Raw genomic sequence first — 15,000 nt, 5'->3', positions numbered from 1 at the left:
TTTCATTTTTTAGTTACACGTATTTCCATCTGCAGTTTATTGATTGTTGAAGGCTCTATTTACTATTATGCTTTTGTACTTAAAATTAAATGTTTATCTTACAACAATCTCTGTAAGTATAAGATTAGGCAACTGTTGTCCTATTAAAGTCTTATGTTTTTATTTTTTTAAGGGTTTTACGGCGATTCCAATACATTAAGGTCACATCAGCGCCAGTAAAAAGGAAGAAAATGGGATAGTAATAAGTTCTAGAATTACAATTAAAGCACCCAAGAAAAAGTAAGACAAAGAAGAATTGGATCAAATAGGGAACAGATGTAGATTCCAAGATCAAACTATCGAAGTACTTAGTTTGAGATCACCTAAAAGTCTTATCCAGTCACAAGCACAGGTCCCCACTAAGAGGAATACACTCAAATGTTTACAAATCATATTATGATATGTAAACAAAACATAATACATAACAGAGAGATGATTTACAAGGAAAAAAATATCATCTCCCAAAACTTACTATACATCTGTTTCCCATCTCACCAAGGGTATCCGGTCAGGGCCAGGACAAAACCAAGTAATCTCATTCCAAGACAAATACAGAAAGCTAGTTGAGAAACAGATATAGGGGGATAGAAGACAGTAAGTACCTCTCTGTCCACTATGGGAGGTTAGGAACGCCACCCAATTAAAGTCTTAGCATGTCCTATAATTTCATGAACAATGAGAGAGGGACAAAGGACCCTCACCTCGATCATTAACGAATGCAGTTAGACAAATAAATAATAGCACGTGGTGTGTATCAAAATACACAAACACACATATATGTAACACACGCATGCTGACGTCATGACACATTGCCCGGGCATTTTAATGAGCAGCAGGCTCATGTGATGAGCATTGACCAATCAGAATCATTCATTTGTAAAATTGTCAGGGAAAAACCTAGACTTGTTTACAGTTTTTAAAGTTCATTATTGGTTGAACCATGAAATTGTGGAAACAGTCATGCTTTTTCTGAGATAGATAAAGACTAGCTAAAGACACGCCCTTTGTTGTGGTATCGTACATGGTATTAGTAGAGGAAAAGACTTAATATTACTAAGTCTTGGAAATGGTTGCTCTATGAGAAAGTCAACTCTCGTTTTGAATGTGTTATTGATAGTTGCTTTTTTAAACTTTAAATTTATATAACTTATCCTCAATATCTATGTTGAATTATTGTGTTTCTATGTAGAAAAATGATTGTAGTTTCTGAAACAACGAAAAACTTAAATTTGATAATTTTGACCATTCCCACTTTAAAACCGGTTTTCTTCGTTTTCCAAATCCCGACTTAATACCGCTTCGAGGCGTAGGGTCACAAATAGATATGTCGGGATTATTAGCTGCTGTAAAGTTTTAAAAGGGCATTTTTGAACCTTAAATGCCCATTTTTTATTTTTGAAGTGGTATAGGAATAAAGCTGAAACCTTCCTATTTAAGACGATACCAAATTTAGCTCTGTACGTTTTTTTAATGGCCGAGGTATTAATGGTTGAATGGCCTGGCTTTAAATTAGTTCTTTTCTCGACGTGTGACGCAAAATATCTAGGGTTTTTTTCAGCCACAAAAATGACGTCTATTGTGGTACCTAGCTATATAAACTGTCAAGGTTACACTTATTATTGTGTGTTGATACATTATAACCTATCCGGATGGTGGGTGCTGTGAGCAATTCACCTAACATTTGATGATTAGTTTCCTTTAAATTGTATCAATCAAACTATAAGCATTCAAGGTTACACACTGTTTTGTGTTATGACACCTTATATCCGGATGGCGTCAGAGTATATACCGGCTTTTGTTGTATTTAGTAAAAAAAAAGCCTTTGAAGGAAACCCGGTTTCTATGGCCCTAAATGGACAATTGCAATTGCCTGTTACCCTTTGGATTGGGCTCTAGTCCTTAGATAAATAATTTCTACCATCTATTCCAGCTACCCAATTATTGCTAGAAGGGCCGATGGTTAGAATGAAATCTCGATTGTAGCCGGAATCGATTGGGTAGCTGGATCGTTTTGATCTGATGGAAAGTATATTTTACAACCCCCCCCCCCCCCCCCCCTTTTTATTTTTTTTAATTTTTTTTTTTTTTTTATTATTTTTTTTTTGTATATGTGACCCTCCGCCTCGAAACGGTATTAAGTCGGATTTTTCAATTTTGGGTTTTTGGTACCCAATCATAGCTTATTTTATGCTTTAAAATTTGATACCAAATTTATACAATTCTGATTGTTCATTGCCGAGATACCGTTTGAAGTAGGGAGAGTGTATAAACCAAGTTTTGAGAAAATCGACTTTGAAGTGAGGCACCGTTTTCACGCACAGTCAAATCAATGGGCAAAGATAACTCCTTAGATACAGGCATCGAAAATTTAACGATAATAGTGAAATTTGGCATGAGCTTAGATTATACATTTAATAATGTACCTACAAATTTTTGAAACAATCCAATTATTACTTTTGTAGTTATTCATTATTATGTAAGATGTTCTTAAAATAAATAAAACAACAACCAAAAAAAAAAAAAAAATGCCGACAATTTTATGACATTGCTCACTTTTTCAAGAATTTTTGATATCTAAATAAAGAATCAATGAAATAAGAATTATTAATGTGAGATTTTTGTCTTATTTAATAGAGAAAATACGATTTCAAAATGCCAAAAGTTAAAGAATGGTTTATAAGTTCAAAGTACAGTTTTGAAACTACGTGAAGCTGGGTGGGCAGGGAAAGAATTATCAAGAAAGAGGATAAGAGAGGAAGAGAAAGAATGAGAGAGTAAAATACACACACGCACGCACACACCCACACACACACACACACACACACACACAAAACACACACACGTGAGGGAGAGAGAGAAAGAGAGAGAGAGAGAGAGAGAGAGAAAGAGAGAGAGAGAGAGAGAGAGAGAGAGAGAGAGAAAGAGAGAGAGATAGAGAAAAAGAGAAGCGAGAAGGGGAGGGGAGAGAGACTGCTTGTGCAGAGGACGGGAGGGAAATAGGCGTAAAAATTGAAACCTGTATAAGTGTGTGTGTGTGTGTGTGTGTGTGTGTGTGTGTGTGTGTGTTTGTATGTGTGACAGAAACAAAAGGGAGACGGAGAGAGTGAGGTAGGCATGAAGAAAGGGATGGAGGCGGAGCAAAGAATTGTAGGGATAGTTTAAAAGAAAGCATTTTGTTTCAAAGTAAGTCATAGTCAATCAACTGGAATCATATTGACCAATGAGATTGCAATTAGAGAAATGGGCTGGTCAAATTATTCATTGCATTGTTTCCATTTTGAGTCAGATGACAGCTTGAGGAGGAGGGGTGGGGCTTATTGTGTCGTGACTTACATGAAAACATGTTATTGAATCTCTCAAGTTTTCCTTAGCGTCCACCCACATTGTTGATTGTCTAAAAAGACTCCTCCCCTCCCCCCCCCCCCCCCCCCCCCCCCCACTTCTTTCTGTATACAAAGAATGCACGACCAAACGAACATCTCTCTCTCTCTCTCTCTCTCTCTCTCTCTCTCTCTCTCTCTCTCTCTCTCTCTCTCTCTCTCTCTTTGCCTCTGTCTCCTCTTCATCTATCTATTTATCTATCTATCTATCTATCTATCTATTTATCTATCTATCTACCTATCTATTTATCTATCTATATACCTACTTATCTATCAAGCTATCTATCTATCTATCTATCTATCTATCTATCTATCTTTCTATCTATCTACATATCTATTGATCCATTAATAGGTTTGTCTCTCTGTCTGTTTATCTATCCATTTCATTTTTAGTTACAGTCTATTATTCTGCTTTTGTACTTAAAATTAAATGTTTATCCTACAACAATCTCTGTAAGTGTAAGATTAGGCAACTGTTGTCTTATTAAGTCTTAGCATGTCGTATAATTTCATGAATGAAAAAGAGGGACAAATGAGGACCCTCACCTCGATCATTAAAACCAATGCAGCTAGACAAAGAAGTGATAGCACGTGGTGTGTATCAAAATGCACACACACATAATATGTAACACACGCATGCTGACGTCATGAAGAATCCCCGAGCATTATGGGCGACAGCGCATGTGATGAGCGTTGACCAATCAGAATCATTCATTTGTAAGGTTGTCAGGGAAAACCCTAGACTTGTTTACAGTTTTAAAAGTTCATTATTGGTTGAACCATGAAATTGTGGAAACAGTCATGCTTTCTCTGAGATAGATAAAGACAAGCCCTTTGCTGTGATATCTTACATCTTATTGGCGGAGAAAAAGACTCGGTATTACTAAGCCTTGGAAAGGGTGGCTCTCTGAGAGAAAGTCAACTCTCGTTTTGAATGTGTCACTGATAGTTGCATTTTTAAACTTGAAATTTATATAACTTATCTTCAATATTTATGTTGAATTATTATGTTTTCATGTAGAAAAATGATTGTAGTTTCTGAAACAACCAAAAACTGAAATTTGATAATTTTGACCATTTCCACTTTAAAACCGGTTTTCTTCGTTTTCCAAATCCCGACTTAATACCGCTTCGAGGCGGAGGGTCACATATCTACGGCAGGCATTCTCACATTCTCTCGCCGTACTTATGTGTACCTGACTGTTTACAGTGATGTCACTGTCCGTAAATTTTTTTGGGTGTAAAAACGCCTTTTAGGCGTCATGTATCGTCCTGCATTTTAATTGTTGCTGTTGGGTAAGGACCCCTTGTAAAGCGCTATGATCACCTTTAGTGGAAATTGCGCTATATAAATGCTTACATTTTAATTTTGTTGGGATTTTTTTAAAGACATCTCTTTCAATCCAACAATGATCCGGTTGGTACATCAGTTAGGCCTGGTGTAAAATACGTAATGAAAGGCTAGCGCCGTATCAGATGGATAACAAGCAATTTTGTTAGTGACTACTTAGGGCTACATAAATTCGGGACTAACTCCGGCTTATTGAAATGTCCACGTCCCTTTTTAGGTCTTTTGAACTCAAACTAATTGTAAGATGACAGAAAAGCTATAGGATAGCTTAGTGGATTTAAGAGTTAGTTTCCCCAAAAAGCACCCCGCCCTACCTTCCCTTCCCCAAGAAAATAAACAACAATAGAAAAGAAAAAGGAAAGCACAAGGAAGACAGAGGACTTATTCAAAAAGGCGACACAATTAGGTGTGACAAATGGTTGACTGTAACAAAACTGTGTTTATTGTGTACAGATGTATTTACAAACAACTTAACAACCAACTTTTTTAAAAAAACATATATTATGATGTTCTGATCTAATCTGATGTTTAGATTTTAGTATCATTTCAGATGGGATTCTCTTTTGGGTCACCACGAATAAAGAAGAACATTAATTATTGTAAGATTCTGGCACTCCCACAATTGGAAATTTGAACTAAGCGATCTTTTGGCAGCAGCGCGCGTTGGAAGCGAGTTTGAAATTTCAAACGTTGAAGCTCAAGAAAACTTATATATTATATATATATATATATATATATATATATATATATATATATATATATATATATATATATATATATATATATTTATTTATTTCACCAACATCAAAATATTTGAATTATTATTATGGCAAAGATATCAGTACTCGTCAACATCTATTTTTCGAGAGAAAAAAATGTTTTTAGAGTTCCATCATTTTATTTACGAATAAAATGATAATAATAGGGAGCCCTTTAGTAGATATATTTTTACTATTATGTTACTTGCCGCATGTAAAGGAACACAATCCTACAGAATCGGCGCAAGGTCCAAAGGGGATTGTTGGAAGTCAGTATCAATCGAAACTAGTTAACCGCTGTACTTTTGGAAGAACTCGTTTTTTTTTTTTTTAATGGCCAGAAAACTCGTCCTTCAAATATCAATCGATTTAAATGACTCTCATCTTGGCATAAACTCTCAAACCTGGGACTTCACAATCATAAAACCATATGCAATTCACTTTTTTATTTAAATCTGAAAAGTGGTGATTGAAGAATCTCAAGGCAACGCAGATGGCAAAATATAAAGACTGCCTTTTAAAGAAACTAAAAAGGAAAAATAGAAAGAAACGGAAAAGAAATAAATAAAGAATAACTAAACAAATAAATCAAGAGAAAAGACAGAAAAAAAAACAACAAACAAAAAACAAAGCTAAATGGGAGACAAAAACAAAGAAAAAATGGGAAATAAGAAGGGGGTGGATAAAAAAGAACACACAGACACACACAGATACACAAACACACACACACACACACACACACACACACACACACATACACTTTAACCTAAGTGCCATCTTACAAGTCATCAACCTACTGAACTAACCAATCCCCAATACTCAATAACAAGTTTATTCCTCTCTTTCTTTGTATTTGATTGGTTTATGCCCCAAAGCCACGCCCCGGAAGTGATCAAAACTAGGAATTATGATTGGCTGTCTTCCAATGGAGATTTCCTCGTTGTTAACAGCGTGGACTTCGTGTTTGAATTTCTCATATTCATCCATAATGGTTTGTTCTGCCACAACGGGGTCATCTAGATTCTGTGGAACATCTTGGATGTATTCTTTGGTGGACGATGCGAAAATGTAATTAGAGCGGGATTTTTCGAAATCAAAATTAGATGACGCATCACTCATTCCATCTACAGCACTTTGTTCTGGAGGATTTGGTACAGCGGCTTCCTGTCCCATCGCTGCCTTTGCCTTGTCGAGTTGTGTTACTTCTTGAAGACGTTTCATGTTCCTGAATTTTGACAGGCTCTGCTTGGTCAGCTTGCGCCACTTATCTAATTTTTCCGGAGAAGCATCCTCCTTTGGACCTCCTGTCCCACAACACATTTCTGGGAAAGGAGTTTGGATGATAATTGAAATAGTTGTAAAAGCACGATTTTAATGATATACACAACTATACACGTACATTTTCATAATATGTGACCACCACGGAAATATGGTATTAAGTTGGATGAACTAGATGAATAAAAGTGAGTTTAAGTAGATTGAGCCGATTCATCATAGGTGCCTCAGTTAAAAATACAGCATCTGAACAAGTGTTTATGAAATGAGCCAGACAAAGCAAGAAAGAAAAATACAAGAAAAAAATATTCATCCCAAAAAATCAGTCTAATTTGACTGTGGATCGAACCTCAGACCTCCTGATTACCGGTCTGACCTGTAACCAGGAGATCTGAGGTTCGATCCCCAGTCCAGGTAGACTGATTGTTTTGGGATTTTTTGTCTTCCTATTTTTCTTTCTTGCTTTGTCTGGAACCTCTCATACACACTTGTTCAGATCTTTATCTTACAACGGTGCCAGCTTCCTGATGTCTTAATTTCTTAATTTGAAAATAAAGCACAACATTTTCCTCTCATTGTTACAATCCTGTCACTAATCTCCCTCAATAATGCTTGACTTTGTAATGGAAAGAGACACGATATCGACTTGGTCAAACCGCTTTTTGACAGAGATAACTCTGCTTCTCCTTATTATGGTGAGGAATAAATGGAAACAACGAATCCCAAGACCTCGACGACAGAATTTGAGCTGCAGGTCGCAAAGAGAGTGTCAAAATACTAAACAAAATATTTAAAGAGATCACCTGCTGTAGGTTCCTGGTTCAAGTTCCGCTGTGGGCGACCAAAAGTTGAGTCCATGGAAAAGGCTCTTTACTCATATTATATTACAGTACTCAGATACAAAATGAGTACATGTCTGTAACAGCGTTGTCTGTTAAAAGTTGTAGTATCGCCTTACAAGCGTCATGTCTCGTCCTACATGATGTTTGTTGCCGTTGGCTTGGGACCCCATATAAATGCTTTTAGCACATTTAGTATATATTGTGCTATATAAGATATACTCAAAATTTAAAATCGTAGTAGTTTGGAAATGAAATGATTTTGTACTTAGTGGGGCACAGAGTCCGAAAATCTTGATGTGTTGGATCGGGCAACCAAGTGGAAACTCAACACACGTATTCTGTATAGGGCTGTCATAATCCACGCAAGCTGGAAACAAATAAACATTCAAACAAAATAATTAATAAATGTACCTAAATGTTTTATGGTCGTGTATGAAAGGTGCCAGACAAAGCAAGAAAGAAAATTACAAGAAGAAAAAAAACCGTCCGAAAAATTCAGTCTTCCTCGACTGGACTGGATGAAGTCGAGGAAGACGGATTTTTGGAATAGTTTTTTTCTTGTATTTTTCTGTCTTGCTTCGTCTGGCACCTTTCATACATATACACACTTGTTCAGATCTTTGTCTTACACTGTTCAGATCTTTGTCTTACACTGTTCAGATCTTTGTCTTACACTGTTCAGATCTTTGTCTTACACTGTTCAGATCTTTGTCTTACACTGTTCAGATCTTTGTCTTACACTGTTCAGATCTTTGTCTTACACTGTTCAGATCTTTGTCTTACACTGTTCAGATCTTTGTCTTACACTGTTCAGATCTTTGTCTTACACTGTTCAGATCTTTGTCTTACACTGTTCAGATCTTTGTCTTACACTGTTCAGATCTTTGTCTTACACTGTTCAGATCTTTGTCTTACACTGTTCAGATCTTTGTCTTACACTGTTCAGATCTTTGTCTTACACTGTTCAGATCTTTGTCTTACACTGTTCAGATCTTTGTCTTACACTGTTCAGATCTTGTCTTACACTGTTCAGATCTTTGTCTTACACTGTTCAGATCTTTGTCTTACACTGTTCAGATCTTTGTCTTACACTGTTCAGATCTTTGTCTTACACTGTTCAGATCTTTGTCTTACACTGTTCAGATCTTTGTCTTACACTGTTCAGATCTTTGTCTTACACTGTTCAGATCTTTGTCTTACACTGTTCAGATCTTTGTCTTACACTGTTCAGATCTTTGTCTTACACTGTTCAGATCTTTGTCTTACACTGTTCAGATCTTTGTCTTACACTGTTCAGATCTTTGTCTTACACTGTTCAGATCTTTGTCTTACACTGTTCAGATCTTTGTCTTACACTGTTCAGATCTTTGTCTTACACTGTTCAGATCTTTGTCTTACACTGTTCAGATCTTTGTCTTACACTGTTCAGATCTTTGTCTTACACTGTTCAGATCTTTGTCTTACACTGTTCAGATCTTTGTCTTACACTGTTCAGATCTTTGTCTTACACTGTTCAGATCTTTGTCTTACACTGTTCAGATCTTTGTCTTACACTGTTCAGATCTTTGTCTTACACTGTTCAGATCTTTGTCTTACACTGGTGCCTCTTCTCTAGTTTCCCAATTAGATAATCGTAATTGTATGAGAACTGCCATAATAAAAGCGTAAATTTTAACAGCAAAAAATAATGATGATAAACATTATAGAGATGTTATGGCCGAAAAAACTGCCATGATAAATGCTGTAAATATTGACTTGAATCTAATAATGAAAACTAACGGGTTTTATTGGCACCAGACCTGACAAACTATTAGAAGATATGATACACAGAAAAGTTATGGGTCTTTTACAGTGGTTCAAAGATTCCATTTAAAAAAAAAACAAATATCCCCACACAGTACCTTCAAAATAACAAAAACAGCCTACTCTAAAATTAACGCAATTTTAATGTACTCTTTTTCCCCCTCCACAATTTGCCAATGGAATAAACTCGACACGATACCGAGGCAGACGCATCCAGCAGCCAGACTTTCAAATGGTCTCTTCTCCTCCACACTATGATTGGAAATCGAATTAAATTAACGGCCAAAAATATTGTGAAATTAAGGTGAATCTTTCTTTGTTATGCTGGAGAATCCATTCCAATAAAACAAAGTTCTGTTGTAGGGTCCAGTAACTTGCTTTTTTTTAAGTGGACGGGTAGTTGGCCCATAACCCCCCCCCCCCTACTTGGAGGACCAGGATTAATTTTGGAGATTCACTCCTAGATCGGTTACCCTCCCGAGTTAGTGAGCCCAGTCTACCCATGGTTTTCTGTTGTGGTTTCCTTCCCTCAGACGATTGTCTTCCGTGACAAATGAGCTCCATCTACCCGGGTTTGAAATCAGAGTTTTACTTCTCCTAGGTGAGTTGTCTCCCCATGTGACTAATGAGACCCACCAACCCTGTGAATCCTGCTCTATGGGTCAGAAACTAGGCAAACAACCTTGACCACATAAGCCAAGATACAAACTTTTGTCAATCGCTGTCTTCGACAAATTCTCAGGTTGAAATGGTTTGACAAAGTGCCAGATGTTGACCTTTTGACAAGAACAACCCAAGAGCAAATGGATGTCCAGGTCAGACGCAGAAAGTGGCGATGGGGTGGCTCATACCCTGCGGAAAGAGCCCTGTAATATAATCAAGCAGGCTCTCGAATAAGACCCACAAGGCAAGAGGAAACGGGGTCGTCCAAAACAAACTTGGAGGAGAAGCCTTCACCAAGATTTGTGCGTCTCCAATCTTACCTGGAGTGAGGCAAAGGTCTGTGCCAAGGACAGAAGAAGATGGAAGAGTGCCGTTGAGGCCCTATGCTCCGCCAGGAGCCAAGAGGCATAAGTCCTGTAAGTCAACTCAAAATTCGTCTTTTTTATTTTTTAAATTCTGAATTCGCTTCTCAGAGTAGATTTAACCCGGTACTTACGGTAGGTTCTACAGTTGAGAACATTCAACTTGAAGGCTGAGAGCCGACAATACAAACTGTCGTAATTGTTGGGGCAACCTGTAAGAGTAAAATGAAGCTTGAAATAGCGGTGGTGGTGGTGGTAGTAATAGTAGTGGTAGTAGTAGTAGTAGTAGTAGTAGTAGTAGTAGTAGTAGTAGTAGTAGTAGTAGTAGTAGTAGTAGTAACGGTGGTTGTAGTAGTAGAAGAAAGAGGAGGTGCTTGTGGTGGTGAAAAGAGGAAACTGATAAATAGAAGAGGGGTAGGAGGAAGAAAAAGAAGAAGAGAGAATGAAGCTGCGGCTGATGATGATGACGACGACGACGACGACGATGACATATATATGATCATCAGGTCATATTACCAAAAGCAATGAAAGCACCAGAACAGAGGGTACATATAGCCACCCTGATGTAGTTCTGTGACAGGACGATGGTTGGACACAACAAGAAGACTGCCAGAATGACCAACACGGAGGTACGACTCAACAACATGGCTGGATCTGGTTACAAGCTGAAGTGAACAGAGAATATATTATTATTATGAGCTAAAGCTGAAGTAACAATTTTGTTTATTGATCCTTAGCGTTTAGGTAAAATACTCACACTATCCACCAGCCAAATTAAACATACCAACATAATAAACTCTGTGTAACCTTGAACGTTTATTGATGCGTTGCGTTTAGGGATAATACCCACAATATCCGCCAGTCAAATTGAACATACAAACACACAAGCTGCACCCAATCTTCAACGTTTATAGATAGTATGCGCTTGGCTAAGAAGCTCACAACATTGCCATCCGGAAGTATAACGGACCAACACAAAAAACTGTGTGTAAGTTTGGCTGTTTCTGGTTAGTGGAGTTTAGTGAGAATAGGATTCAATAGTCGTAACGTCACTTCCTTCCTAATGACGCATGGTAACTTAGTAACACTGGCTCTAAACTATCGGAACAATGGCGGAGGCCCGTATGAAATATTTCTCCGGCGAGCATAAAAGCGTATCCAGAGGGGAAAAAAAACATAAATTTGATCATATTTTTACTTTTACACATTCTGATTACAAGACATATGAAAAGTTCTAGCCAGCTTGAAGAATATAAAGTAATGATTTTCTTTGTCTAGAACCAAGATGGCCGCCGTTGCCGGGCGGCGTGACATCAGACTACTGAATCCAATTACTCATAAGAAAGATCACTTGCTATGTCTTCTCTCGTAGCCATCGTTAAGTTATAGTTGTAACCTGACACTAATACCCACCAAGACCCATATTTTGACGTCATTTTAGGTTTGTGCACCGCCTAGTGAGTTGTCTTGAGTAGTGCTCAAGGAAGCATGGGATCCCATTGGTTGAACTGTTGAATACAACTCACGATTTGTTTTATTTTGTGGCCAAAGACTTGTCCTTTGACGTCATTTGTTGGTCAGTGTCAGGCCATGACGAGTTCACGCTTCAATTCCCTATATCTGTTTTCTCTTTCATCGTTGCTCTCGTCTTTGTTCTGAATTGAGATTGCTCGCTGTTTTTTCCCCTTAGACCTGAGAAGGGTCCTTAACTTTGAGAGAATCAGTTAAATGTATATATAATCGATCGTATGAAGTTGACGTCACTCATGTCTTTGTTATTGCTTTTTGCCATCCGCGTTTATGAGTAATTCTCACTAAACTGTATTAACCAGACTATGAACGTTCAAGGTTACACATAGGTTTGTGTGTTGGTCCGTTATACTTCCGGATGGCAATGTTATGAGCTTCTTAGCCAAGCGAATACTATTTATAGTTTCTTATAATTTATTTTTTAAATTTTAATTTTGTTTTTGTTTTTTGTTGTTTTTTTTTTTTTTTTGAAGAGAGGAAATATCTCTTTCTCCATGTAAATCATCTCTCTGTAATGTACTTTCTTTGTTTTTGGATTTGATTTCTCTGTTTAAGCATTCTAGAGTATCCTTCATAGCGGGATCAATTGCCTGGATGGGACTTTTAGGTACTGTCTAAATTAGCAAAATGGTGAATTTCTCGGAGAATCCTTTGTTCTCTATTTGAACCATCCGCTTTGTCTTACTTTGGTGCTTTTAACTTTTAACTTCATATCTACAACTTTCCCTCTTTCTCATCTTTCTTTTTACTGCCCTGAAATTATATAGATAGTGTCGTAAGCGTCGTCAAAGCAATAATAACCAAAAATATGAAGTAAATAAACCAGTGTGTAAAATTTATTACAAAACATAAATTTTAGGTCAAGAAAATTGCTTTACACGTAATATGCAAATAGACCAAACAGAATAATCTAAACATAATTTGCCTTGTGTTTATCACGCACGAACAAGGAAGATGTGTGTAACCGGTGGACCTAACATATTAATTACAGTGTGCAACTAATGCGCATTTATTTATTGTCCTGAAGCAAAACAATGACGGTGTGTCAAGGGTTCGTGCACTTATAGCCTCATGATGCGTTCCGTCGATGAACAACGTCTAGCGCTTTGTCCAGCTTCTGATTTTTCCTAACCAATCAGAATATTCATCTAAAATTCAAAGCATGCTAATTGATTGATACAAAAAAATAACGAAAGTAAGACAAAACGCCAATTTCTAGCTAGAAGTCCCTTGGGAATTTCCAATATGTTTTAATAATAAATGCATTACCATGATCACCTTTTGTAATGATTGTGATGGTTTAGGGTAGATTTACAGCAAAAGGAATAATCTCGCTCATTTTTGTAACATTGCAAAAGTAAATGAAAAGTTCAAATGCACTCATAGCCTAATATACAATCTTAAGTTGTCAATTATTTTCTAAGGAATTATTTCGTTTCTTAAAACCTATTCAGGTATGTGATTTTAACTTTCAGTAATGATTACCCTTTTGTCTTCTTCCCCCTTCTGTTCCTCCTCCTCCTCCTCCGCCTGCTCATCTTCCTGCTTCCCCCTTTTTCCTCTTCCCCTCCTCCTCCTCTTCATCAAATATAACTCGCAGGGGCTCGATATATTAGTATTTAAACAAACTTTATTCGAATTAAAACATTACTGGTTAACGACCAGGTACTCATTTTACACCTGAGTACGGTGAAGAAATGTGAGTAAAGAGCCTTCTCCAAGGACTCAGCTATGTGCCGAGCGAAGTTCGAACCCAGGACCTTCCGATCTAAAAGCGAGTGTCATACCACTAGACCACATAGCTTACTGTTTTGTCTGACACTCTTTAATTCACACCTTTTCAAATTTTTATTTTACACTCAGTGGCTGCACCCTAATTTGTCCAATTATCTTTATAATGTTCATTCCAAAATAAAAAAACAAACTTGAACATTTATATAACGCAATACCCCCTAAACGTACTAAAAACTCAAAAGTACTCGCAGCGCTTTATAAAGGGTACCCTAGCCAACAGCACGACTTAAAACTTGACATGACGCCTGTTAGGCGATATTACAAATATATTTTTTTTCCTCCAGAGACAACTCCGTTAACGCCCAGGTACTCATTGTACACCAGGGTACCGTGAGAGACACCAGTAAATCGGGTCAGAAACTGTGACTAAAGAGCCTATTCCAAGGACTCAACTATACCTTGCTCAGAGCGCAGCGGGACTCGAACCCTGGACCTTTTGGTCCGGAGACGAGTGCCATAGTGCCATACTCCAAAAAAAAAAAAAAACAACAAAAAAACAAAAACTACATAGTCTCACAATATGACCCCAGGCTGACTCGATGGGTCACATAATTTACTATTTTATAATGAAAATTGTTTACATAAAGTAAGATCTCGTTTAAAAGAAGACCCATTCACCGTCTGGTTGAAATCTCAGATGATTGATTTAATTCCAATAAAGAGTTTACCTCTTTTCAAAGATTATACACTTAATAACACTCCATTATATAATGCATTTAGTTCCCTATTAAATCATACGATTAACGAAAAGAAAACCTTTCTGAAAGGTATATCAACTTTTTTTTAAATAAAAAAATCGAACTTTTATAAAGCGCAATATCCACTAAACGTGCTCAAAGCGTTTTACAAAGGATCCCTGACCAACAGCAACACGTAACATTAGGAACGAGACATGACATGACGCCTGTTTGGTGATAACACAACAGAGCTGTTAACTGCGGGGTACTCATTTAAAACGGTTGCTAAAATAGTCTCAGTATCATTTTTACTGTTTTGCGAATATTGGTCGCATATATGTATATAATTTCATAATGTAAATAATAATGTTTTGTATTGATAACATTATTGATAACTTACCTTCAAGTTGAAAAATCCTAATGTTGATTCAAGTCCAATAACAAAATTATCGCTGTTTCAGGATTATATACTTGATAAAACTACATACTTTAGTTCTTTGTCTAAATAGACGATTAGTGAAACTTT

At 36.9% G+C, this 15,000-nt stretch overlaps 2 protein-coding genes across 2 annotated transcripts in view; one reads left to right on the top strand and one right to left on the bottom strand.

Annotated features, from left to right (window-relative positions):
- Nucleotides 1–5,570: 5,570 nt before the first annotated feature.
- LOC144970730 (uncharacterized) overlaps nt 5,571–15,000 on the bottom strand; it is a 9,511-nt gene continuing 81 nt past the window's right edge. The window contains exons 1-5 of the mRNA XM_078910687.1: nt 14,875–15,000; nt 10,990–11,138; nt 10,608–10,685; nt 7,911–8,012; nt 5,571–6,850 (exon numbers count right to left, since the gene is read on the bottom strand). The exon at nt 14,875–15,000 is cut by the window's right edge and continues 81 nt beyond it. Coding sequence (XP_078766813.1) covers nt 6,360–6,850; nt 7,911–8,012; nt 10,608–10,685; nt 10,990–11,119 — 801 coding nt within the window. The 5' untranslated portion in view covers nt 11,120–11,138; nt 14,875–15,000 and the 3' untranslated portion in view covers nt 5,571–6,359. The remainder of the gene's footprint in view (nt 6,851–7,910; nt 8,013–10,607; nt 10,686–10,989; nt 11,139–14,874) is intronic.
- LOC144971791 (uncharacterized) overlaps nt 13,308–15,000 on the top strand; it is a 21,561-nt gene continuing 19,868 nt past the window's right edge. Inside the window, exon 1 of the mRNA XM_078912866.1 lies at nt 13,308–13,457. The gene's annotated coding sequence lies outside the window, so the exon portion shown is untranslated. The remainder of the gene's footprint in view (nt 13,458–15,000) is intronic.

This window comes from Berghia stephanieae, chromosome 4, assembly GCF_034508935.2.
Source record: "Berghia stephanieae isolate SIO BIC M18660-M18661 chromosome 4, UCSD_Bste_1.3, whole genome shotgun sequence".
NCBI lineage: Eukaryota > Metazoa > Mollusca > Gastropoda > Nudibranchia > Aeolidiidae > Berghia > Berghia stephanieae.
This window is presented reverse-complemented; position numbering and strand designations above follow the sequence as displayed.